At 40.1% G+C, this 26,237-nt stretch overlaps 1 protein-coding gene across 5 annotated transcripts; it reads left to right on the forward strand.

Moving 5' to 3' along the window:
• The first annotated feature begins 3,876 nt into the window (after positions 1 to 3,876).
• On the forward strand, positions 3,877 to 25,884 carry LOC112565108 (tyrosine-protein phosphatase non-receptor type 4-like). 5 transcript variants are annotated; one of them, XM_025240395.1, is made up of 10 exons: positions 3,877 to 4,269; positions 14,955 to 15,087; positions 17,067 to 17,215; positions 17,765 to 17,878; positions 20,495 to 20,537; positions 22,109 to 22,184; positions 22,608 to 22,705; positions 23,035 to 23,155; positions 24,259 to 24,346; positions 25,502 to 25,883. In XM_025240395.1, the coding sequence occupies exons 3-10, from the start codon at positions 17,078 to 17,080 to the stop codon at positions 25,628 to 25,630; spliced, it is 807 nt and encodes a 268-aa protein (XP_025096180.1). In that variant the 5' UTR covers positions 3,877 to 4,269; positions 14,955 to 15,087; positions 17,067 to 17,077; the 3' UTR covers positions 25,631 to 25,883. The 5 variants fall into 5 exon arrangements, with proteins under 5 accessions (XP_025096180.1, XP_025096178.1, XP_025096183.1 ...); XM_025240396.1 differs by lacking the exon at positions 3,877 to 4,269 and adding an exon at positions 13,350 to 13,698; XM_025240393.1 differs by lacking the exon at positions 14,955 to 15,087 and having other exon boundaries at positions 3,882 to 4,269; positions 25,502 to 25,881.
• The last annotated feature ends 353 nt before the right edge of the window (positions 25,885 to 26,237 follow it).

Consider the following 26,237-nt stretch of genomic DNA (forward strand, 5'->3'; position numbering starts at 1 on the left):
CTTGTTTCTGGTGCATGTTTCAAAAACATTTTAAACTAGGAAAAGGGTGTGCTCAATGTTTACTTGTGAATCTTTTTTCTGAACAGCCAACAAGGCTATGGCTGTGTTTGTAAGAATGGGAACATGTCCCGAGTGTAACAGAATGACACGAACGTGAGACTTTTGCATTGTGCAGATGATTTTCCACTCTCGGGGTTGAGGAAATGAAGGTACAGGGGTCGACGGCTAGATTTGTAAACTGAGACGAGTTAGGCGCCCACAGCGGTTCTGTCTTCATCTGTAAAACATCGAACTACTTAAATTTACCTCAGTTATTTTAAATTATAGAACATATATCAGTTTAATTTAGTCTTTTTCGTCTCTGATATGCCATTACGCTGATGAATTGAGTTACTTTAACCTATCTCTCTAGGTCTACGTGTTCATCATATTCTAGTTTTACTTTGTACAAAGCAGGTAGCAGGACCACGTACGTCACAGGTACATGTCAAAAGACTTGTGTAGAGTTCAGTTCACTCCTATACCTGCATCGCCCAATAACTCAGCTTCCACTCGATCCTGAGTCCAGACAATGACTTCACGTTCTACAGTAAGACATCCCTGTGAAGGGGCTGTGGAGCCCCAGGTAGCCAGCGCACGTCACATGACGCTTCCAACTGTCCAGTTTCCTCTGCTGAAAATGGCAACGAGATAAAGACGACGGGCTTGATGCTGCTACTGTCATCCATTGCTGAGAACTCTTTGTGGATATAGTAACTATATTAGTATGTTAAAGACACTTAGGGGGGGACGGGGAGGATAACCACACACACACACACAATTGCATGAATGCACACATGCAATTACATAAACTCCGCTATCAAAGGAATTCAACTATATCGCTGAATGAAAGGAACAATCTAAATCCTGAATCTTAGTTGCATAGGCTCCAAGACGTACCTTTCCCCTTACATGTGAACAAGCTAGATATCAAAGCTCACACATAATGCATGCGCAAAGCATACATTCTGCCTCGCTTTTTACTTACATGCATAAATTAATAGTTACTGTGCAGTAGCAAAGAAGATATTAATGTATCCTTGGAAGGTGAGTGGTTCACGAGTCTCAATTTTAAAAAAATCAATGACAACTTAAATATCAAGGAAGTTAAGAGATGATTTGTTGTGGAGAAACTTTAGGTGAGAAACTGAAACTACAATTTATGCAGGGTATTAATTGTTCACTCCGCAAGGACCGCAAAGAGATTAATTCAGTGATTATTCCTTGCCCTCTAACAGCACAGTCATGGCTAAAGATCGTGTATTTGCATTTACAGCACAGTCGTACAGCTCTGCGAAGTGCGGCACAGAACTGAACTGCTGACAAGTCTTTCCGTAGTTCTCACATAGTTAAAGGACTAAGAGTTCATTGTGATCATGGTGAGCATCGCAGCCTGCGGATTGCACGTGACTTGTTATATCTAGCCTAGAGCAAGTGGACCGCTCTCTGTGCTGTCCCGTCTGTGGTTATATGGAGACATGGAATCCCGGGTTGACTGATTATTTGATTCTTTTGACACTGGGGCTCTGTATGGAGCCAACAAGCTCACCATCTATCTTTTGACCATTTATCGACCGGTCACAGGGCCTAGTCGATTGGAAAATAGCCCTGTGTCGATGTGATCTCCGAGTACAGAAGTCTATGACCTCATCCTCTATACATACGCGGTGCGGCTAAGCGCTAGAGATGGAGCGATGACAACTGGAAGCAGACCCAGGTCTATCATTAGGCAAATTAAGCAGTTGCTTAAGGCAAAACCTTTGAGTGGGGTGCAGGTATGGTCTGCAATAATATTTTAAAGCGAATTTAGGGAAAAAATATAATTTTCACAGTATTACAGGAAAGCTTTTCGTTGCTTTAGATTGCCGTCACCATGCGAGTTCTGAGTGTGCCAGGACAGCACCCGACACCATGTGCGGCAATAAGTTTCAAGTGTCGAGAGTTCACACATAACTCTCAAGGAATGGAGGGAATAGAACGCGCCTCATGTCAGACTAGGGTAGAAGGTACCACGTGCCTGCCACCTCTTTCACACCTTTCCCGAAATTAGAAGAAACAAAACGCTTTAGGCAGCAGCATTCAGGGGCAAAAATACCGATTCACTTTTGTCAAGCTTCTAACTGGTTATGCCAAGTATAGTATATACAGTTGCTTTTTTATCATATAAAAATAATTCCTTAATAAAAAGTATTGTGATAAAAAAACATGGAGTTATATTATGATAATCAGAAGGTAATCGCAGTCAAAGAATAAGGAAACGCCAGTAAAATACCAAAACCCCAGGCCAGGTGACTACACAAAAAACCTAGTGATAATAGAAAGACAACAAATTAGTACATAAAGGCGTTCACTTACCCAATTTATTGTGTGTAAAGTGAAACTGTTTGAATTCACTCACAATAAAACTTTAAAACAAGCTTTTCCTTTGAAGGCATCCGCCCTCCCTCCTCCAGATGCTCTCTAACAACTTCATGAGACATGTCACCCGTGTTATTTGTTATCTTTGTACTTTGTGTTACAATCTTACGGACTGCCGATTTCTAACGCTGCTGTTCTTGATAAATTGAATTTCAATCAAATTAACCTAGGTTAAAAAAAAAAAAAAAAAAAAAAAAAAATGAAACAAGTGCACTTCACATTTTGGCAGACAGGCTGGTCCAAATAAGTACTTCGCCCTCCCCTGCCCTAGCTGAACATAAATCCAGCAATCTCAACGCACGAACGTTCTTCTAGACGTTCATGCGAGATAAATCCTCGGTGTCCAGCGGCCGTTCGACTCCAAGCGCATCCAGCGAGGATATGATTCCCACCCCAGGCCCTCTACCCTGACGGTCCCCCAACCTATTAGCCTGGAAATACTATGATACAAACTTGAAACTTAACATTCACATGTATGTATCATGCTTGTTTTTTCTTTCCTCTGATTTTTTTTTAAAGAAAAGGAAAAGAAGAAGGAAACAAATCCACTGGCCAAGGGTGAGCCTAACTTCACAACCTCCGGCCTGGGTATACAGCGTTCGTCGCTCCCCCTGCTCCTCACCCCACCTCTCATCAAGCCTGCTCTTATGCTTTTAGTTTATTTGCTCTGAGTAGTGGGACGTGGATGGCGACTTCTCCCCCTTCCCCCCAAAAAAGACAGAAATAAAAACAAAGAAATTTTATTGCAAGTCTATTGCTGACTTTAAGAATTTTATCGCGGTTCTTGATAGTTTTACGTCCGTGGTTAAACTCATACATATACAGACCACCCGAGCATGGTTGTGACACGCGACAAAGACTATAGGGCACATTACGACCAAAGAAAACCTCGAAGTGTAGAAGCAGCCTTACAATTAAGACATTGCCATTCGATCAAGACTTACCAAAAAAAAAAAAAACCCCAAAAAACAAAAAAAAACCAAACAAACAAAACAAAAAACAACAACAACAACAACTACAAAAAAAAAAAAAAAACAAAAAACAAAAACACACACACACAGAGTCCCATGTAAACATGCAGTTCGCGCAGTATTCCAGAAAGTCACCTCGCAAATGTTGTAGAACACGGCGGCGCTTTCGGCTATGCAGAGATCATGAAGAAACACATACAGATGTTTTGCATTCCTAAAAGACAATCTTTAACTTTCAAAATCCTGCCAAAAATAGGAAAATACGGAGTTAGCGGGCACACCGTAGATGCATGCACGTGTATTTATATAAGTATATATATATAAATCAAAGCGTTTACATGGCCCGCACGTGTGCGCTGATTGCAGGCTGGAGATCTCAAACTGCTCTGCTTCAGTTACTGCAGTCAGTAAATATTTAACATTTCGAAGTGCACAAAGCCCAGGTTATCACAAACCAACAAACAACATGTGAGAGATCGCCGTCACCGTGCGTGTGCGGTGGCCCTTATACAAGATGCGCCATAGAAGGGAGAACTTGAAGATGCAATTTGACGCATCTGAGTTACTGTTTTATTTTGATCGCTGCAAGGCACACCCAGAGCAAATGCCGTTTTTTTGCTGGCTAATAATCCAAAATTTGGCCGTTGATCATCCGAGTGGTAATGTGCCGGTCACGTGACTTTGTTGTTCCTCCGCCATCTTGTCGAAGCTCCACTTCCTGTAACGAATATTTCCACAAGTAAACGTTGAAATACCGGATCATTACAGTGTTTATCAGCTTGTATGGCTTGATGGTGAACTTAAATCCCACCCTAAGTTGGTCACCATCGTGGCAGGCCAGGTAAGATACTGATTGTCTGTAAAATTGCAGTCAGTGATGTCGTTAACTGTTACCTGTACTGTGTTGTCACATAGCGTGTCCTCAAGTTCAGCATCAGCCCCCGCAGGTGTGAATCATTATATGCAATGATTTTTGCAGACATATGCACGATAACAGTTTAAATTCATATTTAAAAGTGCATTGAATATTAGATGTATCGTGGCCATGGCATTACTTATAGCTGAGTTACAGATGCAGATGTGTCATTCGCATCATTGACCATAGTGATTTCTTGTAGAATTGTAATTATCGGCGTCTAACGCGTGTCTCTCTGTCTCTTTGTGAGATGCACAAAGGTAAAGAAATTATAAATTATTTTCATCACAACTTTGAATGTTCTATTTGAAGCAGTTTGTTTTATTTTTTAAGCCATTTGATTTGATGCTGTATACATAAACCTCATAGTTATACTACATTGTTATGAAACTGCACATCATTGAATCAGAGTGGGTTTCCTGTTGCATTGCTTTTAATGGGAACTGTCATTAAGTGTCAAGCATGATTTATCAGTCTCTTTCCTTGCATGTAATTAACAGGGATTCATTTAGCCTCAATACAGTTTAATTAAGTTTGTAATTAGATAATAGGTATAATTTCTCATAACCTAGTGGCCCCTTAAATGTTGTTAGGGTTTATGTAATGCCTCCTGGATAATCCATTTCCACCAGGAATCTGTTATTAGGCAGGGTGAGTTTTCCCTCAGCAAGATTCAAATCATCAACTTTCTAGCTGAGCACACTCGCCACCAGGTCATGGAGCCTTCCCAGAATTGTAGTTGTCAATGTCACAGCATTGTTCATGATAATATTTAGCGTTTTTAGCAGAGGTATTATTTATATAGTGAATAATTGATTTTGGGTACTAATCCTTTATTAAGGTGATGATTTATAGGCCAGTATCAAATAATAAGGGAACTTTTAAGGAGGTATTAAAGTTATATCTTTTGAAGTATTAGATTGTGATTTCAGTTTACCTTAACATTTTTACCTGGAAATATACTGTGACATGCCATTATATATAGAATAATTAATTTGACACACCTTGACTTAATAGAAATTAAAAGGTTCTTTCATTTTATATCTAAATGATACGATCAGTCATACTACAGAGTACTGATATAAAAAGCCTGCTGTGCTGCATAAAAAAAAATAAAAGTTCAAAATGCTTGCAGTGCCTCAGAAGCTATTATGTGCTGTCATGTTACTAATAATTTTGGGTGTTCATGACATTCCTATGACTGTGATCACTAGAGAAGTGTTGCACAGTATTTTAAATTTTGTAGTTGCTTAGATGATTATTATATTAAAGCTTATAATACGTTATGGTAAAACTAAGGTTGGATGGTGGTGGAGACCAGACCTTTTGCTAGGAATTACTTTTATCACTCTGTGCTGCTTTTGGGCTACATACTAGTCCATGTTTGGTTGTTTAGAAAATGTGGCATTCTTAAAAATGTTATCACTTTAGCTATATTAGTAGCAAGGAATAATGACATGTCTCAATTAAAAGTGCCACATTTCTAGACTGATCTAATGCAGTGCTAGTATACATGAGTGAAATCAACCATTTATCCATTCCTGCATCAGGGGCAAGGTAGGAAAATCAATGCAATCAGGCTATGAAAGAAAGCAATTAGGGGAAACACTGTCATAAGCCATTAATTTTCAAATTTCTTTCAAAACAAATACATCATAAGTAATGACAATAATTTAAACTCAGTTTCAAAGAATTTTATCTGAATTACTCAGATCTTTATGTCTTCTCTATTATCCTGATGCATTTGTTTAAATTCTTGTTTAATAGGTTGGTGTCGTTATTATATAGTTGTTGTTGGTGATGTAAATCTTCACCTTGGCTTGTCAACTGATCTCTTAGCTTATTCTTTTAAGAAAGTGTTTCTGACCTTTCATCATGAACAACTTATTCCTGTCCTTACCTACAGTCTGGGGCACACACAGGTTTGGGTTATCTATCATAAGCAATCTTTCAGTCTTCTATCATCTCCCATTCACTGTGCAGGGTTGATGCTGACTAATACCACTACAACATGCTCACAGTTTTCCCTGTATGTATAGGGTCTGGAGTTAGCTATGATGTGTGACTGCTACATTATAGGCATTCATCATGTTAAGTGTGATGTATCTCTGCATCCAGCTATCTTAAATGATGTCTGAAATCATGGATGCTAAGGACGCTGGATGGGTTTGGTGACTTGGTATCATTCAGCAATACTTTGGGGTTAAAAACAAATTTGAGGGGTTTACATGATCATTGAGAAGCTTAAACATTTATGTTTGTGACACTGTCATCAACTCTGTGACCACATTTGAAATGATGGGTAGGGATGCAGGCAGCATGCTGCCAAGTTTAAGTTCATGGGTAAGGTAGAGGCTAATGATCCTCTGGAGCCTTAGCAGTAAGTCATACAGCAGTGAGACAGCTATAGTTTTCATGGTCAATGGTCTTGTGAATGCATCTGACCATGGTGATGACTTATTACTCTTATGAATCATTTGACCATGTGATCTTGAGTGAATGGCTTTCATCCACTTTTGGGGCTTGGTGTGTGGTGCTGGTGTGAATCTTACCTCACCTAACTTACACAAATGGTAGCTACCAGAAATGTTAGGTCTGGCACTTCTCTCCTTAGGTACAATGTTGCTCAGGGGTTTATATTGAGACCATTTCTGTTCACAATATACCTGCAGACATTAGGTTGTGTCATTTGGTCTTGTGGTCATCTTTATTATATATATGCACTTGACTCTCAGTTGTACAATTCTGCTGCATTGTCTGATGTCACTGGCCTTGTTGATTGTACTTAATGCTGTGTTGAGTGCCATAATGGAGGCTGGTTGATAAAATGAATGCTGAATAAACTGAGTTCATGCTGATTAGTGCAAAGTGCAGATTGCAACAGGTGAGCATTTTTTTTTCTCATATTCTATCTGATTGCATTTTCTACATGACATCTGTATTTAGATGGCCAACTGGCCTTTGGTGTATATATTGGCAAGATTTGTATCTGTCTCTAACTTAAATTGCTGTGTATTCTTTCCCAAGTTGATTACTGCCTTGCAACATTGATTTCTTTACTTCATGGGCAGCTGAACAAACTTCCGCGAATTCAAAATCATGCTGCCTGCATTGTTGTGTCCTCATGCTCTTCCCATGGAGTTGCTTAGGACACATCACTGGCTTCTATAAAGGCACTCATAGAGTACAAAAATGGCCTCCCTTTGTTTTTATTGCTTGCATTGTGGTAGTTTCAAATCAAATTTTCTTGTCTGTCCAAGGCAGTCCCAGACAGAAATCTGTCTTTTGCAGACAGTTGCTACACACATGCAAACATAAGCATATATATATATACACAAACATAACAGATAGACATACCCATACACGAAATTCAATTTATAAGGGTTTTTTTTTTAAGTAGTGAAAATGAGCATCACATTAAAATATTTGAATCAATGATGATTGTTTCATTAAAAGTGGAAAGGATTAGTAGTTATTGCTTTTGTCACCACTCCAGGTAAAGAGAAAGGAGCTACCTCTTCTCTTAGGGGCCCTTTATTTGTTCACAATTTCCTTGTTTTATCCATTCATTTACCGGTATAAACCATTATAGGTGCTGTGATCTCAAGACCCCTTGCATAGGTGTGTGAGTGCATTGGGCACAGTAACTTCAAGTTAGAACCAGATACAATATGTGAATTATTATTGTTATGTGAAGTTAGAGTTGAAAATTTGGTGTACTTCATCTGACATGCATCTCTTACCTGGTACCTGTGACTATTTTAAAATCTGTGGTTTCACACAAGCATTATGGTCTAAGGGAGGGAATTCAGACAGAGCCTTGTCATTATTTCAGCTGATGATAGCATCCCTTGAATCTTCCGTAATATTTTACTGTTTGTGATACTGAATTTTATGTTTATATTATTGGAGTTGTGGATGTAAAATATTTTTGCCATTTTGAGCTGAGAAAGATTTTTTTTTTTTGAGAGGGATATATTAAGATTTTTTTCTCTGGGATGCGCATCCTAGGTGGAATAATAGCTATTCCTGTGGACATAGGGGGAAAGTTTCAGAGTAATTTGATTTTTATCATTGCTCAAATTCTGGTCTAAATGATAATTGAACTAGTAATTAGAGAGGAGAACTTAATCAGTACATTGTTCTGCATTTTTTCCACTCTGGAGGAATAACAAAACATACTGTATCATCATGATCTAATGAGTGGTTTTTTTTATTCTTAATGACATACTTTTGAAAGCAAGGTTGTAAACATCTATTTTTTTTTTAATAACTTGTTACCAACAGTTTTCAGATAGAGGTGTGTGGCATGAGAAATTGGAAACACTATCATAGGGAAGAAGTGTATTACAGTGTGACTGTGTGTGTGTGTGGGGTGGGGGGGTGAGAATGTCATTGACATCAGGGAGTCCTAACAGTCTTGTCAGTGACAGTAAAACTTCCTAACAGTCACTGCAGCAGTTCAGTGGCATTGCTGCCCGTGCAGTTTTGTAATCTACATAGCAGCCGCAGTCAGCCTTTTGCAAGCTGATTGTGTCTCCTCATGGAGAACTAGTTGTTAGTTGGGGTGTGTGTGAAGGAAGCAAAGGGATGCTGCATGCACTGTGGGGAGTGTGGCGGGAAGTCAGGGGGTAGCCGCAGCAGTTCGCTGTGTGGCGACGACGGCGGCGGCATGGAGGACTGGAAGAAGGCGCTTAGTCGCCTGTCTGTCCAGGGACGCGATCCCACACCATCGAGAGGCGGGGCATTGCTGTCATGCTATGGGCAGGCCACACATGCTTCCTGTCATTTTCATATATCCGCTAGCCTTGTTTTCATCGTTCTGCTAACCGTGTTTCAGCCAGACCCCCTGCTCCCTGCCTAGAAAGTAGTTGCGCATACAGAGACATGAGCGGGAGGAGGGAGTAGGGTGAGGCAACACAAACAGGACCTGCAGCTGCAGCCTCGGCTCCCCCTCTTCACTTCTCGAAATATACCTGAGTTTTGATTGCCTGTTGCCAACCATCGTAACGCTTGCGCACACCAGTTCCGTGCCAACCGTGGGGAAGGGGGTTGATGGGGGGAGTTGTACATTATATCAAGCTCCTCTCAGGGTTATGAGTCAGACGATCTCTGTGCACAGGCGACGAGGAGCGCAAATAACCATCTTTCCGCCGCTCCCGTCTCACTGTTCTAACCTGATAAGATTTGTGACGAAATATTAGTTCATAATTAGTGTCAGAATGGCACCTGTTTGAGAAAGCACTGACTGGCTTAGAAAGTGGCACGCATTAGCATAGGGCCATGCTTTAGGGCTGTGAGGAAATGTTGGGGGGGAGGGGAGGATATTACTGTGGGGGTGGTAAGAGGTCATGGTGGGGAAGATGTACTATGAACACCCAACAGATGCACTGGCTTCATCCTGCTGCGTGCCCGAGATTGATCCATGTGAAGGTCACACGATGAAGGTCTCCACTGCTGCTGCTGGAGATGCTGGGATGAGCAGAGAGCCTCTTTCACCTCCGCGAGGACGGCACCGCCAGCAGTTGGAGAGACTGGTCGTGTATCGGTCACCGTGTGGTCTTGATGTACAAGATGTGTCGTCATCACTGCACCGCACGTAAGGTGAAGGTGAAGGCCGGCTGTTAACCCCTGCACGTGCTCTGGCCTGAAGCATACCTCCGTGTTGTTGTGAGGCGTAATGCCGGAGTCTGTGTGAAATGTAGGCAGCAGATAGGTCTGTCCCGTGCAGCGGAACGCCGCTGTGCTGAGCTGGCGCACAATCTACGCAGCTGACGAGAAACAGTAGCAGATGATGATGATCAGGGGACAACTGAACGCACGAGCTGTGTTGTGTTCCGGTATGTCGCCACGCGCGTCTATTACGCATGGTCAGCCCCGTGCTGGGTCATTGGAGACGCACGGGACCCGCCTGGCCCCGGACTAAAGAGTCGACAAGATCGGTACCCTAGGCACCAACCACCAGTCGACACCACATCATACGCTGACCAACACCTGATGATCAAAATGAACAAAGTTTGGGAAAGAATCGCAGGTGCGTGACGTTTTGCTCGTTTATTTGTATTGTCTACTTCCGTTGTACGTGTTGGAGGCGGGAGGGTCAGACTGTAACTCGTCGGATCAGAGCCAGTGTCTTGCAGGCAGACACGCGCGAGACACTTGTTCAGATGGCTGACTAAGACGACCCTGCCTAACAGTAGCTTGTGTAGGAGACGTATAAGGAATATTTTTTGAGATTGCTGACTTACAGGATCTTGCTTGGCATGGCGTCTTTGTGTCGCTAGTCCCAGTAACACGTTATCAGTCCTCAGTGAAGTCGAGGATGTCTGTGGTGTTACTTGATCACTTTTTGTTATTAGCCATCATCTGATGACAAACCTGACGCTGCCTTTAGGATATGACCTGGAAGGAACAGGGACTTGAATACTTCTGACGAGGAGACCCATTTCCGCTGACATCCCTCATTTCACAGATTTGTCGGAAAAACAATCCGCGTTTGTTAAGCACTCATGGTTCAGGTTTACATTGAGACTTTGTTGTGCTGTGTTGCTTACAGGGCAGTATTCAGTTAGGTTGCGACAATTGACTGCGTACGATCTTAAGGTTTCTGATCCCGGAGATTTGGGGAAAAATAACAGAAGATGCGACAAAAGTATTTACGTTCTTAATTAGTTTTCAGACAATTGTGTTTCCCATTGTCGCATTGACATACGCGAAAGTATTCTTTATTGCAGTTATCTTGCTCCTACTCCATAGTCGAACGTTTTGTTACAAATTCTTCTCGAAGTTATGTTCGTTGTCGTGGGCCTCAAATACTTTGTGAAACAGAAAATGTTGATCCAGTGCACGATATACGACCGCCCCGTAATTGGAGACTGATCCATGGATTGTCTTTTGTCTTCTCACGGCTCTTAACTGTGCTGGTGCGTCATAGAGACACGTGTACTCCAGACATTCATCTGTCCATCCACCCGTCACAAAGCACAACTTAAAGATTAGGAAGAGAGGGTTAGAGCTGAGCTGGAAGGATGTGTTTCAAGTGACAAACCAAATACAGGTGAAATGGTTGGGCAGGTTGCTATTATACACATTGAGCGTCAACAGTCATAGGGAGCGATGGGACAGAGGGAGAGACCAGAGAATGGAGGCTGCAAGTGCACACTACTCTGTGTCCTTTCGCTAAAGCGGTGGTGTAATAATACTAATTTTATAAAATACACGATTTAAGTACAATCACTGCTCTTAACCTAAACAGTCGAAAATCACTTCAGACAGGGCAATGATGATAAACCCCAAAACAGTTTATCTGGTGTAGAGAAAAGGTTGAGACTTCATTCATGTCGTGACCCATTGATTTCTATTGGAAGATCACATACAAGTCACGAGCACATTCCTGGATTCCTGCTCATATGACTCCATGAAGACGTCAAATGCCCTCTGCAAGAATTAGAAATGTCAGACATTCGAAAGGTTCTTACAAAATATAAACTAATAAATTAAACACAAAATTTCTGGTACACAAACAGCTGTAGTAGAATTTATATAAAAGATTGGTTAAAATGCTAGTTTCACTCGGCAAGAGTAACTGCAAGGAACGGCGCCATGGACCAGAAGCGAGACGCACGTCGCACTCGCCGCAGGCAGAGTTGTCGGTCTTGGTGCACTTCTCCGTCAGTGTCCACGAGTCGCACGCCACCACCCTCCTTAGCAAAGACCTTCTGGTCAGTATTACATACACCCCCAACCCCCAGACCGTATCCCTAAATTGCAGAGCCTCTGACCCCTACTCTCTAGAGAGCGCTGGGTAACAGGAAAGTCAGGGAGTGTGAAGCGGTTGGTACAGGCGACACCACACGCGCGTATAGAGATGGCGACAGGAGCAGATGCCAGAGATCGCAGCGGAACGTCTAGTTAACCCAGGTCGTCATGGGATTGTAGGAGAAGTACGCCGTAGAAAAGTGGATACGCTCAGAAATTTTCCTTGAAGTCTGTTTTTTTATATAGCTGTTTTGGTAATTGGTGGTGGTGGTGGTGGTGGTGGTGGTGGTGGTGTGTTATCATTATTAACCATTTGAATGGCGTTTCGATGTAGCCACAACTACTCAGCATAACGGTTAACCATTCGAACTAAATAACCATCATCCTAATAAAGCCTGCTGCATTCTACAAACACGTAACTACTCCCTCCCTCCTTTTCAATAGACAGAATACGATATTTTAGAAACAACACGTAAGCTAACGCGCCTACTCCACAGCAGACTCCTGCTACATGTTAGCTGCAAGATAATTTGGAAAAAAGCAGGTCTGCTGCTGTAAATGACCTCACAATGCGCACATTACCAGGAGCAGGACAGTGGTGCCATCGCAAGGCTGTCCTCAGATGGAAAGATCAGGTTTTAGGCTTCACAGCTGACGAGCTAAAATTGTCAGCAGGTGAACCTCAGGGAGCCTAGGTCATGTCAACTTTAGGGAATTCTAGTCCCTGCTTTGGTTTTGTCTCATAATATGGAGGGGAAGAGTGGCGCTATCCGTCCTCCTGCAGCTGCAGGAAACTGGCAGACGCTGAAGCGGCGAGTCGCGCGGGGCGTCTGCCGCGCCGCCTTGACGCCGCTCTTGTCGGCGTTCGTGTAGCGAGAGAGACACCGACAAGAGTGAGAAGCGCTAACGGCAAGAAGTTTGCTGTCTGAGAGCTTTTAAAATACAACATGAGAGTGACTAGCAGGGTTTGCCGGCACCAGCACCAGACTTGTGTGGCTCCTGTCTTGCTGCCCTGGCCGATCGGCGTGGATGGTGCGGCAAGTTGTGCCGCTTGGGGTGCAGGCAAAGAGCGAGTCAGGCAGTCCTCTACACCAGCCCGCGCCCGGCACGTTATCGACATTCCGCCGATGCGAGAAAATAATTCTCTCTCTTGAGATCGATTGGCTGGCAGTGGTGATGGTGTGGCGTTGGTAGCGCGGCAGAGGGGGTGTGCCCAAGGGAGTGGGTAGGGGGGCTGGGCGGTTCGTCAACAAGCGGCATGTCAGCAGACGGCAGAGTGTCGAACACAACTTCACAGCCAACTTGCAGCCCGAGGTGGAATACACCGCTGTGCCTGGTCACAACACTTAACACTTGTAGTGCCGGGGAGGGGGGAGTTGTCAGTGGAGTCCAGAGGCCGGCAGGAGGCAGCTAAAGATGTGACAGGCAGTTGACTGGCAGGCAGGGGGTACCTGATGCCAGCAGATGTCAGCTGTTGAGGCCTGGAGGTGGGGAGGGCCGGCCAGAGGTCAGAATATTGCCTTTACATACTTCATTGAACAGGTGCATTGCCATGGCATCACCACTGTGGCTACTGTTGAAGATCATATCTGTCATGTAGGTACACTCCATGTTATGGTTACTGTCATGAAGTTATACACATTGTTGTGGTTACTGTTATGATGGCAAAATCAGTGTCAGGCAGATGCACATTCTTTGGGATTTGATGTGTTATGATTAACTGTTAACATATCTTGATATTATGCCAGATTCTCTCTCACACACAGAGCATTTTATATCGAACTGCTTTTCGTGACTTTCTCCACAATGAACATGGTGGCATTTCAACTATAGATCATATTGAGCACACTTCTGTACAGCTTTGGTAGTTTAGAATTGTGATTGTATAACTTCCAGACACATTTAAAATGTGTAACACTGTTATGTGTTAATCACTATTCAGGGCACATAACTCCATTTTGTAGACCCTATACAGACTTTATACCCACTTGCATTTACAAATGTATGTGTGCAAAAATCCTGGTATGTTAATATCAGGGACAACCATATCGTGGCTGTAGAGATTATTTTAGTGTATGCATAGAAAAAGATTTTTACCTGCCTAGTCTGCTTCATCCATAAATTAAGAAAATGCTATGACAGGCTTTTCGTTTTTTGGCGAAAGCATATCTTGGCATTATTGTGTCTCAAGAGTGCATTTTTTTCAGATGGGCTTAAGGGTGTACAGAAGGCACTTGCAAGAACCAAAATATATACTTATCGAACACCTGTTTCTTTGAAGTGCTCCAACAGTAAAGGTTTATTATCATATATTGCTTAAAGGCGACAGGGTGACGTACAACATCTTATTACTCAGTAAAAGTGTCTCTGTATAAAATAAAAATGTCAGAATATCAGTTGGTATGACTCTTCCTAAAGTCTTTTATCATCTAGCCTGCTTGGCTGGTCACCTACATGCATTTTACTTACTACATTTGTTAAAGCTATAATTCAGTAGTTATCTGGTTTGTAGGTGTTCACCATTTATGGATCGATGCTATAACTGGCTCACCGTTTTATCGGTGAGTTTCACCGTCTTTTTTTAAAGAGGTCAAATGAACTAAAATTTGGAAATGCTTTCTTTTTATTTTCAGCAGTTCTCCTATATTATCAACATCAGCACTTTTGCTGCTGTTTAGCTACAATTCTTGCAGAAGTATTGGATAATTAGTAAGAGTTTGACAGTATTCTTTTGATGTTTCCTCTTTTGCAATTTTATCTCAGAGAAGTCATCAGGAATATTAAGCATGTTTGAAGTGTGATAATACCACTGCTGGTGACTTATATTACTGTGTATTCATGTCTGTTCATAGCTTTAACTCACTCAATATGGACTAATCAAGGCAGTTGAGCTGAAGCCATGAAAACCTTTGCATCTGTGGGTGTGAACTTTATAAGAAGAGGAAGAGTTAATTTTCTGTCCAGAACAGTTTGGACCATTTATAGGTACTTTTAATTTAGTCAACTGAGGGTCTGTCTGGTTTGCTTTTTTTCCTTAATGTATAATTGAAACATCATCTTTACATAGGTTTCTTCGATCACATCTCTCTGCTTAAGCAAAAGAGAGAGAGGAAAGAAAGAAAGGGTTTGAGATATAATAACAGTACATATTAATATTTTCCCTCAAGAAATCTGTCAGGACTCTTTTACTTTCCCCCATCTTTTCCAAACTTGTAGTCATAGTGGTTGACTTATTTTAAACACTTTGGGGGAAGGATCTTTTAGCATACAATGTTTTGATAGAGCTGCCAGTAAGAGCACAGAAGTATCAACACAACACAGCATACGAGCATTCATCAGCATCTTCCTTGGCATTCATCTCTTATTTTTAACTATTCTCTACATGAGGGGAAAGGAAATGGACACCAAGTACCAATTTTATATGGCCTGCCCAGTTTAAAACAATAATGGTTCTAGAAAAATGTATCAGTGCCTTAGTAAGAACAATGATGTTTTCAACTGTAATGACAGATTCAGGAATTTCATGATGGTTATTAGAGAAAAATTCCTCCCTTCCCAAGTGCTTTCCACATTAAAGCAGCTGTCCCTTACGCCTCTTTCCCAATTTCTGGGAAATCCCTATATGTTCATTTTACTAATTTTTTTCTGAATTTTCCAACACTTGTCAAATCCTTTTTGAAGAAATTATGGTTGTAGATGTTTATATGCAATCGTAGCATCATAGGCTTTTCCCTTACATTCTTAGGTCTTGTTGACTCACCCACTACATTCATTAGCAGGATGTTGACTAATGTTTAGTGGGGGGGGGGGGCAGCTAAGCAAGCACAACTTAGAATGAGTCAGTCCAACACCATTATCATTATGGTCAGTTTGCATAGTGCATGGGGCAGCAACACTCCCTTGTCTATTTTTTTTCCTAACCAACAAATGCACAGGAAGCTGTGGCTTGTACAGCTGGCCAGGAGTTAAGAACCCATCTGTGTGGGGTGGACTGTTCAGTCACAGAACAGGAGCTGTGCTTGGGACAAAGCATTGACCTTTTGAAAGTTACTGGACTGAGCACTAGACATGTCAAGTCAGGAAATGTTTGGATTACTGAAAGTTTGCTGACATAGTGAATGGCGAAGTTAATCATCACATTTTTTCGTGATAGACATAAGCCCCATTTTTTGATTATGTTTTTATGTGTCCTTGATTAATAATATTTAGCATGATCTTTCTGGAGATTTCCTCATTCTGTCATGTGAACTTTAGTGCTGTGAGGAAGAATCTAACAAGAATTTAAGCTCACGCTATACTGTACTGTAAACAGTAGTCACAAAGACGTTGTAGAGGATAAAGGGAAGTGACAAGTCTCTGGTGTGGATGAAAATGAAGAGGAAATGGGGAGCATTTAGAGCAGGTAAAAAAGTGTAAAAGTGAATGCTGTAGGAAACTGAAAGATGGAGGTGTGGAGAGAAGTAGAAAGGTGTGGAAATAGATGGCTGATGGAGGAGGCAGAAAGATGGAGGTGTGGCAGAACTTTGTAGCAGAAGGAAGAAGGTGTGAACTCTGCTGGAGAATGCAGAAAGGTGAATTAACCCATAGGAGCCTACAGGATGAGGCTTTGTGCTCATTAGTAGCAGCAGAACAATGCAAGTAAACATCAAGTATCTGGTCGGTAGAAGTGTTCATGGTCTGTCATGATAACCACTGACAGAAGCATCAGTCAGGAACACTGATCTGAAAAGGACATATTCCCTGGTCCTTAAAAGATTAAAAGAAATCAGAGCATAGTAGGTATAGGTACATTTTGGCATTTGAGGTACAGTGTTTTGGGGACATATTTATATATTTTTTTAGCTTTGCAATGTGGTGTTTTGATCTCATAAATGGTAGTTTTTTTAGCGGCTGCCTTTTCTTGTCGATTTGATATTACTACTTAATGAACACAGGCTGTAAAGTCACTGCTGTGTTTGTTGCAGAGCTCCGCAGTATGTCCATAAAGCTGGTGTCAAGCGGTAGTTACAATGTACGAGCGTCAGAAATGGCCCACAATCAAGATCGTCAGCCCAAAACTGTTAATTGTGTTGTCCACTTCCTTGATGAGACAGATGAGACATTTGAAGTTGATGTGAGTACACCATTTCATAGATAACAGTAAATGAGACCTTATATATCATCTTAACCAAAGGAGATTGCACTCTGTGCTGACCAACGATAATGAAGAAATGACATTGAAATACAATATAACAGTAACATGCTGGTACCAGACACTTCTAGCCAATCAGCCACAGGTCAAAGAATATGCAGGTGATGAAAGTTAAAGTGAGACATTAAGTGTTAAAAAATACATGTAACAAATAAAATACTATTGAACTGAATTGCGTTAGTGCGTAATGGTAAGATAATGAGTACAAAAGTTTAAGCATAATATTTTAATCATGATAATAGATGTCTGAGGTTAACCAACAGTGGGTGTATCATCCAGTGCATCTTAGTTCATCACTTGCTTAGATGTTGGAGATTGATTAACAGAGGGTAATAGCACCCGGTCTATCTCAAATAGATGTTAGATTTTTGTGTGTATCATTGAACAGTCAGCAGGTCCAGAGACTGTTCATTATTGACCAACCTCATTGGACATTATAGACCAACCTTATTGATGCTATGGTCATTACAGAAGCGGTCCAAGGCACAGCAGCTATTGGACAAAGTGTTTGACCATCTGGAGCTGGTAGAGAAGGACTACTTTGGCCTGCAGTTTATAGACATGGCCCCCGGAGAGGATGGCATGGTTAGTTCACAAGGACAGCTTTTTTTTCAATTACTGCTCAGAAAATACTTTTGATGAGATTTAGAAAAATTTCAGAGGGGATGGAGGAAGGGTATTTTCATTTAGCCAGTGGAGTGTGATTTGTTTTTAGACTGGAAATTTCTTTTGTCACTTGTGAATCAGAAATTGTGGACTTTGTAATTAGACTGCTGGATCAGTGAATCCACATTGCTGCATGCGTGTGTGAATATATGTGCATTTAGATGTGTGATAGATAACTACAGGGTGTAGAGAGAGATTCCCCCATCCCTCTCACAAAAAAAGAAAAAGCCCAAAGAAGGATGAATTATTACACTTAAAGAAGTTTTAGGAATGTTTGCCTATGTTCACTTTTCTATTGCAGTACTGCTTGGCAATATGAATTTTTATGAAAGGTAATTTAAAAAGGATTGTTCATCAGTAATCACTGGCTGTGATCTTCGATCTCTTCTATGCACTAGACACTCTCAGTCATGAAGTTTCCAATGAGTTCTTTATTCTTCTACTATCAGAGGGGCAATTTAAAAATTTGAAAGCCAGAACTTATCACATTGTCACAGCAGCATTTACCCCTGGAAGTTATGTCTGAACGGATATATGTATCTGTCCTTTGCCTTACATATAGTGTCTAATTTTTGCTTTCTTTTTAAAAAAAGGCAACATCGTTATGTGATCAGCAGCATAAAGAGTGATGGAGGGACTGCTGGAGGAAGAGAGATTGATTGGTTAGGTCACAAATATGCTCAATACTAATTACTAAACAATAAGAGAACACTGTTAGTACCATTGCTTAGTGTTTATAAACATCCTTTTTGTCTGTAGTCAGAGCAGTGTGGTGTAGATGATCAGAAACACAGCAGAAATAGTCTGTTGTCGTGCTCGCATTCTCACAGAAGCCTTGTGATGATATAGCTTGTGGCCTTGTCTCACACTGTCTCATCATTTTCTCTCTCTTTTTAACTTTTTATGAAGGTAAGCGACATATTTGTCACGAGAAAGGTGGTTTGTAATCAGGGTCTTCATATAGAATGATAGGCTGACTGTCTTGCTGACAAAGCACTATCATTTTCTTAGAGGCCTCATTATCTGCAGAGTGAAAACTGTTCTTGCAGTTCAGATGAATTGAGAGAGAGCATTTTCAGAAGAAAGATTATGTAGAAAACCAGGATAAATAAAATTATTTTTGGAATGTGACTCAGTAAGTCAAATTTTTAATGGCTTCAGTAGCAGCCTGGAAATAGAAATAAGGAATAAAAAAAGCTGGCTGTGTTGATTGGACAGGAAAATTCTTCTACTGGCAGAGATTTTGGATTATGTGGGGAAAAGGGGAGAGAAAGAATTTGCAATTTTAAGACCTGTGAAGAAGCCATATGGAGAGAAAAATATGCCTCACGACAGGATGAGAATTAAGAACTGCATGATTAATGTCACATTGTCAACAATCGTTTAACCAGTAGCACCTATTTATATCTGTGTAGATGCACAGAAAACTTCTGTAGTTGACAAATAGATATTAGTGATACAGTAAAACCTTCCTTATTACAACCACCTGTAAGTTATAACCCAAATATTTTACATGGACATATTTCACTACATAAGTATTATTTCCATTACGACCATCTCCCCAACCTGACTTAGGACTGACAGTTTGTCCTCTGTTTCGATCTTATTTTCTTTAATGTAGAGGTTCATATTAACTGTATATGCAGATGTTCAGTCAAAATCTCAGAATGGCGCATAAACATGAATTACTCCAAAATCAATTTTTATAAATCCTTTGTCGTGATTCTTTAGTTTGGAGGTTCTTATTAAATCTATATGGTTAATGCAAAACAGCTGCTCATGCTTAGGGCCCCTTTTGGTCCAACTTTCTTTGTTGGAATGATGTGGTCAATTTTTACTCGGGCAGAAAGTCAATATAGCCAGAGTGATATGGCTTTTGCTCGAAGGGACCTACTCCCATTGTTGTCTCTACAGTTCACATCACTTGACTGTGCTTCATTAATTGCTTTTTTTCCAGAAGTCACATGTTTAGAAAAAAAATTACATGTTTGTGACAGAATGTGTTTTATTGTCACATTTTGCAGAAATTTTCAAAAATATAAACAGAGCATTTTAAGAGAGCATCTTTGTCTACCATGGTATATGAGAATTGGTTGATTGCTCTTATCTAGAGAGTTAGTTCCCCTGTAAATCTTTAGTAATGGCAGAATAAGCATGACCAATCGAAAGAAAAGATGATAAAGGAAAGCTTTATGATATGGTTTTAAGAGCTTTATTTTAACATTTAAATACAAGAACTTGAATTTATATGTGTTTGAAGTCATGTTTCATAGAATGAAAGCAGTCTCCCTACTATAACCCTCTCAGTTACAAACTGATTTTGGTGAATTTTAACGAGTCTTAATAGGGAGGTTACTGTATTCCATTTTATTCGTATGTTCTGTTTTCTTTTTTTTAAATATTCACTTTGACAGCATATCAAGCTTAAAATATGTCATTTAGTGTGTGGAGTGATGCCCCATGGATTTCATATCACACTTTGAAGCTTCAGTCATTGCTTTAACAAGTCTTGTAAATTGTTTTTTATATTTTCAGCGTTGGCTTGATCCCTTGAAGACAATCAAGAAACAGTGTAGAGGTACAAATTTCCCATTTGTGGTTCTGTGTGTTCTCTCTTGCTGTTGTTGATAATTTTATTATTAACCACATCAAATCTGAACAATAATAATAAACACAAAATTTTTATAGTTTGTACTCACACTTCTAAGGAGTATGCTCTTGGCACTTAAGAATTAGAACGAGACATGGGCAGTGTACAAGGGACAGAAGAACAAGAAAACGTGTGATCTATGGAAGAATAAACAAGAGTACTGATGATGAATAAAAAATAAACACAAAAAAGCAAACGAGAACCAGGTAACAAGGACTGAGATTGCAAAAAGAAGACAAGCAGGGAAGTAGCCATAAGCGGAAAAGAGGGGGGAAGGGTTTGAAAAAGGACTTGCATTGTGGAAATTGGTGTTACAAGTAATGCTTAAGGAAGAAGTTCATTTTAAATACGCATTTAAAGGATTTAATAGAGGGTAGGTGGTGGATATGGAAAGGAAGATAGTTCCATTGTTTCGCTGCACAAGAACCAAAAAAATCCTGTGACCATATGTTCTGGTAACAGGAATAGTTAGAAGACGGTCATCAGATGAAGAGTGGAGTTTTCTAGCTGGGATGAGAGGGAAATTCAGAGAAATAGAGTAGGACCCAGCAAAGAAATTAAAACATCACAGTTTGTACTGAATGGGTAGTCAGTTCCGAAAACGAAGAGGAGTGATGTGGTCCTGTTTCCTAACTCTAAACACCAGACATGCAGTTCTGTACTTTCTGGAGTTTGTGAAGAGGGTGTGCAGTGTTAATATTTGCACCTGTGATAATGTACGATAAAGACAGTCATCATTGACACATAGTTTTAATATTAGCATATATTAAAACAGCATATCAGTGTTTGGACCTGGTAATCTACAGGAAAGACAATCTTCATTGTCACTGTTTTAATATTTGCACCTAGTAATCTTTAATAAAAACAATCATTGACACACTATTTTAAGAGCATTTTTTTTTTAAACATTTAAGTGATGTGATTTGAAGGAAATAGTTTTTGTTTTCTTCTACTAAATTCTAGTAAAAGATGGTAACTATATGGAAAAGAAAGCTCCTGTCATAAAAATAGGTTACAACGCAGAAATTAAAAAAAACAATTTACACAACATATACAAACACAAAGTGCCAAACAATGATATATTTTATTTGAATATACATTAGACTTCAAATATTACTATTATAATATTTTCTGTTGTTGGAGTACATATTTATGTCACATCGAGTAACTCGCAACCTTCTTGAACATGGCTCTTGACCAACTCCTTGCCCACTTTCAAATATAGCAAAATATATGATGGGTTGACTATTTTAGCTCCTTAAGGGAATTCATTCATGGTAGAACAATCCCGAAAGGTACCAAAAGTTTTTGCCATTTATGCACACTACCCTGTTCACGTTAAAGTGTGCGAAACAGGCACTGCTTGTGAAGAAGTTCTCTTCTTCAGATGCAAAATACAGGGAAAGAGTTAAGCCAACGGTTTAAATTGATCAGTCAAGTGATTTGTGCTATTTATTTTGCTAATGTGCATTCTGCTAGTCAGCTGTGGTTGTTTTCAGGTCCCCCTTATGAGTTCTTCTTTCGTGTCAAGTTTTATGTGTCAGACCCAAGCAAACTTGCTGAAGAATACACACGGTGAGTAGCCTTTTTTTGTAACATGGTCAGCCAGACTGCAGAAGTCAGTGATATGTCATGTAGCTTTCTTTCAGCATCTGTAAATAAAGAGAATTTTTTAAAGTATGTTAAATAGCTGCAAATTATACAATTACACATTTACATATATATTTAATATGCTCCTCTATTCAGTTGGTGTGGGAAGTTAGAAACTGCTAAAAATTATTGTTTGCTGAAAAATAAGTGTAGAAGTGTCTTAATTCATTGAGTGCAAGTAGGACCGTAAGGCAGTTGTAGTATGTGCAGAAAACATCCAGTAGATTAGTGATGAGATATGCTTGCATTGACTGCAACTTATATATTTCCAGAAGTAGTCTTGATTTATTTTTATTTTGCTACAGCCACAACATGATGTCGCTATTATAATTTCTATTATGGTTTTAGATACCACTTCTTCCTGCAAGTTCGCCAGGACATGCTATCTGGGAAACTGGTGTGTTCTGAACATCAGGCAGCCGCCCTTGCCAGTTACGCTGTACAGTGTGAGCAGATTTCACAGCTTTCTGTTACCTCTTGTGGGCTGTGACTGCTATTTTTTTCTGCATCTGTCATTCTTTGCTCATTCGGTTTTTTTTCCTTTTGCCTCTGTGTGTGCTTGTCTCTATGCATGTGTGCTCAGGGGCTTTTATAGTAAAGGAATAATGTGTAATAATGTATATAATAAAACTGAGTCCTCTGATGATGTTTTACCAAGCAGATATGCAGTATGTCTCAAAAGTTACTACAATTAGAAGCAGGAATAAGGTGATCTAAGATAGGTGTGCTTGCAGAATGACAGTAAAGACTTTAACTCAAGTTGTCTTTTTTTCAGCTGAACTTGGTGACTTCAATCCTGATGAACACAAAGATGGTTATCTCAATGGCTTTATGTTTGTCCCCAACCAGACAAGAGAATTTGAACAACAAGTGGCAGAAAAACACAGGCAGCATCGGTAGGTGATAGGTGAGCAGGGCAGTGTAAAAGATCTGTCCATGAGTGGAAATCCAACTCTGTAATTCTTTACTTACTAGCCATGAGTGAATAGCTGATCCTGTAATGCTCTACTCACCAGCCATGAGTGAATAGGTGATCCTATAATGCTTTACTCACCAGCTATGAGTGAACATGTGAGCAGAGCAGTGTAAAAGACCTGTCCATGACTAAATATTCAATATATATCAAATATTATATTATAAATATTCAACTCATTTCTCTGCTTTACTAGCTGTGAGAGAATAGGTGACTTCATGATGATGTTCTTGCCAAGTGTGAGTAAATAGGTTACCTCTTAATCCTAAATTACCAACTGTCCAAGAGTAAATAACTGACCCTTTATGTCTTTGAGTGTGGCACGAGGGTCCCTTCAGTAACTGTTAAGTCCAGGCCACCCACTGATGTCCATCAATAATTTTTACTAGAAAACTGTGTAAACAAAAGGTACTAAATCTAGTCATTTAGCTAGGTGAATTATTTAAAGAAAATTACATCCATTAACATTGTAACAAGAAGACAGCTAGTGATTTGTTTCATGATTTTTGTTAGCTTTTTTAAGACACTGAAATTGTTCTTCGCTATCATAAGTATATTTATTCATTTCTACGTGGTCTGCAAACCATTAAAATCTACTGAATATTGGAGTAAACATCACAGAGATCATAAATTGTGGGTTAGCCTGTATTTTTAATCTTCTTGGAAATATGATTTGATATCCCTAATTTCCTTTGGATTAACAAGAATGCACTATTTTGTGATGGAATGAGGTAGGAGTGGCTTCATTTTCTTTAGTTTAACTATAATTGTAAATTTGATTTACCTTTTGTCATGTTTGATTAAAAAATAAGTACTTCAAATCAGTGGCTACTTGGGGATTAAAATCAAGAAGTCAAGACCAGGACTCGAGTGTTAATGCTTTACTCATCACCTGAATAAATAGCTGATCCCATAATGTTCTATTTATCTGCTAAACCCAGTCTTACATGAAAATACTGTTTGTGTGTATTAGAGGCAGAGCTTAAAATTTTGTTTTGGATCATGTTGTTTGTGGTTGTCTTGAAGGGGTCAAACACCGGCTGACGCTGAATTTAACTTCCTGGAGAGGGCAAAGCGACTGGAGATGTATGGTGTAGATTTGCACAATGCACGGGTAAGATTGCTGAAGGCATAGTCATGGACTGTAGTTGCTGAAGGCATAGTTGTGGCTGTAGTTGTGTAGGAACACTTTGTCCCTGCTTTTTAATTGTCAAGCCTGCAAGTGCTAGATGATTAGTAGATCCCTGCAACTGTCTTTTCTTTCTTCACCTTTAAGCGGCGGGCACACGAGAAGCAAAAAGCGCGAAACTTTTCCGAAGCAACCCTGCTTTTCCTGCTTGCCGTGTGACCAACACTGCAAGCTATCCCCAAAGCGGCTTCGTAAGCCTGCTTGGCTTTAGCTTGCGGCCTGCTTCGCGCTTTAGAACCTGTTCTACTTTTCCATGCGTTTCCACATGGCTGTGAAAGCAACAAGGCCTCTGGCGAGCCTCAGCGAGGACCAGACGTTCATTTGATCGAATTAATTAACTGCCATAGCGAGCTATGGGACTCGAGACGGCCTAAATATAGGCACAAACAATTTAAGACCGAAACAGCGTTCGTGTGTGTGACCAGCGGCCCCCTCCAAGCCGGCTTATCAAGCAGCCCGCTAGCGGGCTCGGAAAAGCGCTGCTTCGAAAGCCAAGCTTGCGAAGCCGCTTTTGGCTTCTCGTGTGTCCGCACCTTAAATCTTGTATTGAGTCTTATATTGTACGTGTTAACACTTTTACCTGACACTCTTGGCTTATGTATAGTTATTAGCAGAGGTAAGTGGCTTATGTACTACAGACTAGGAGAATACTGATAGCTGATAAATAAGATCAAGCTAGCATGTTGTGTTAGTCTGACTTATATGGTCATGCTTACTGACTGCTTGCCACTTGTTCTCATGGCCTGGCAACTGTAGCATTAGCGCAGCTTGTATCTTGTATTACTAGTGGTTGCAGTTTGCACAGCTGAGCAGATTTCTTTTTGTTATGCTGGTGTTTACCTATGCTCATAATAGCTTAGCTTCTCCATGAAAAGTTTTGAGTACATTTTGTCCATAAAGAAACTGTGGTTTCTTTGTTATTTGCTTATGAGAAGTGTTTAAAAAGTACTGTTTAAATTAGTGATAGGGAGAAAACAGCTGTGAGAATTATGAAGGTAATTTAGAGGTGGTGATCTGTGTGTGTGTACGTGTGCATGCTTGCATACATGCCTGTGTGTGTGTATGTGGTCTGTTTTCTAGCTGATGCTGCCAGAGGAGGAGAAAAAGGTGATGACTAAAACCAGTTGTCAATTCAGATTTGGTTTTTCCCCACTATGCTATTTTTGGTCACTCTCTCTCTGCCTAGTTCATATCTTTTTCTTCTTTTAAAAAAGTATTTAAGGAAATACTGTTAGGACTTCTTAATTTAACTAAAAGTGCTTTATTAAAAAAGACATGGATGTGTTTCCTGCAGGAATGCTTGTTGAAAACTAGAAGTATAGTGTATTGTAGGGTGCTGATGGATATTCTGTGAGTGAATGTGCTGAACATTCTTAAGCAACTATTTTAGCCATTAGGATAATATGCACATTTTTTCTTATTTTGCTCTGTCTGATTTTTTTTTATAGTGATGTCCTTTTTTCCCTGCTTTTTGCATGCTATATATATATATATGTTTTGTATGGTATAATGCATGATGTAAGCCTTATAAGTATATATTACCTCTGGCTGTATGAATGGTTGATCTACATGTTATGTTAAACAGCAGATATTGCAGACTATGTGCAACATATAAGTAGACAATGACCACATTAGTAATTTGTTGCCAACAAGCAGAAGAAATGAGGGATGGTTTTGGCAAAACAGCAGTATTGTGCACTATAATGACAAGAAACAGCAAAGAATGGTGTCACAGGAACAACAGTGAACCTTAGCAGCAGTACATTAATGCAAAAAAAAGACATTAAAATAATCTGCCTATTATACAGGTCACCTT

Source organism: Pomacea canaliculata, linkage group LG5 (genome assembly GCF_003073045.1).
Source record: "Pomacea canaliculata isolate SZHN2017 linkage group LG5, ASM307304v1, whole genome shotgun sequence".
Taxonomy (NCBI): domain Eukaryota; kingdom Metazoa; phylum Mollusca; class Gastropoda; order Architaenioglossa; family Ampullariidae; genus Pomacea; species Pomacea canaliculata.

Coding starts and splice junctions, on each gene's coding strand:
- LOC112565108 (XM_025240398.1), top strand. CDS start 10,342: ATGATCAAAATGAACAAAGTTTGGGAAAGAATCGCAG. Junction 17,216..17,764: donor ATGAGACATTTGAAGTTGAT/GTGAGTACACCA, acceptor TGGTCATTACAG/AAGCGGTCCAAGGCACAGCA. Junction 20,538..22,108: donor AATCAAGAAACAGTGTAGAG/GTACAAATTTCC, acceptor GGTTGTTTTCAG/GTCCCCCTTATGAGTTCTTC.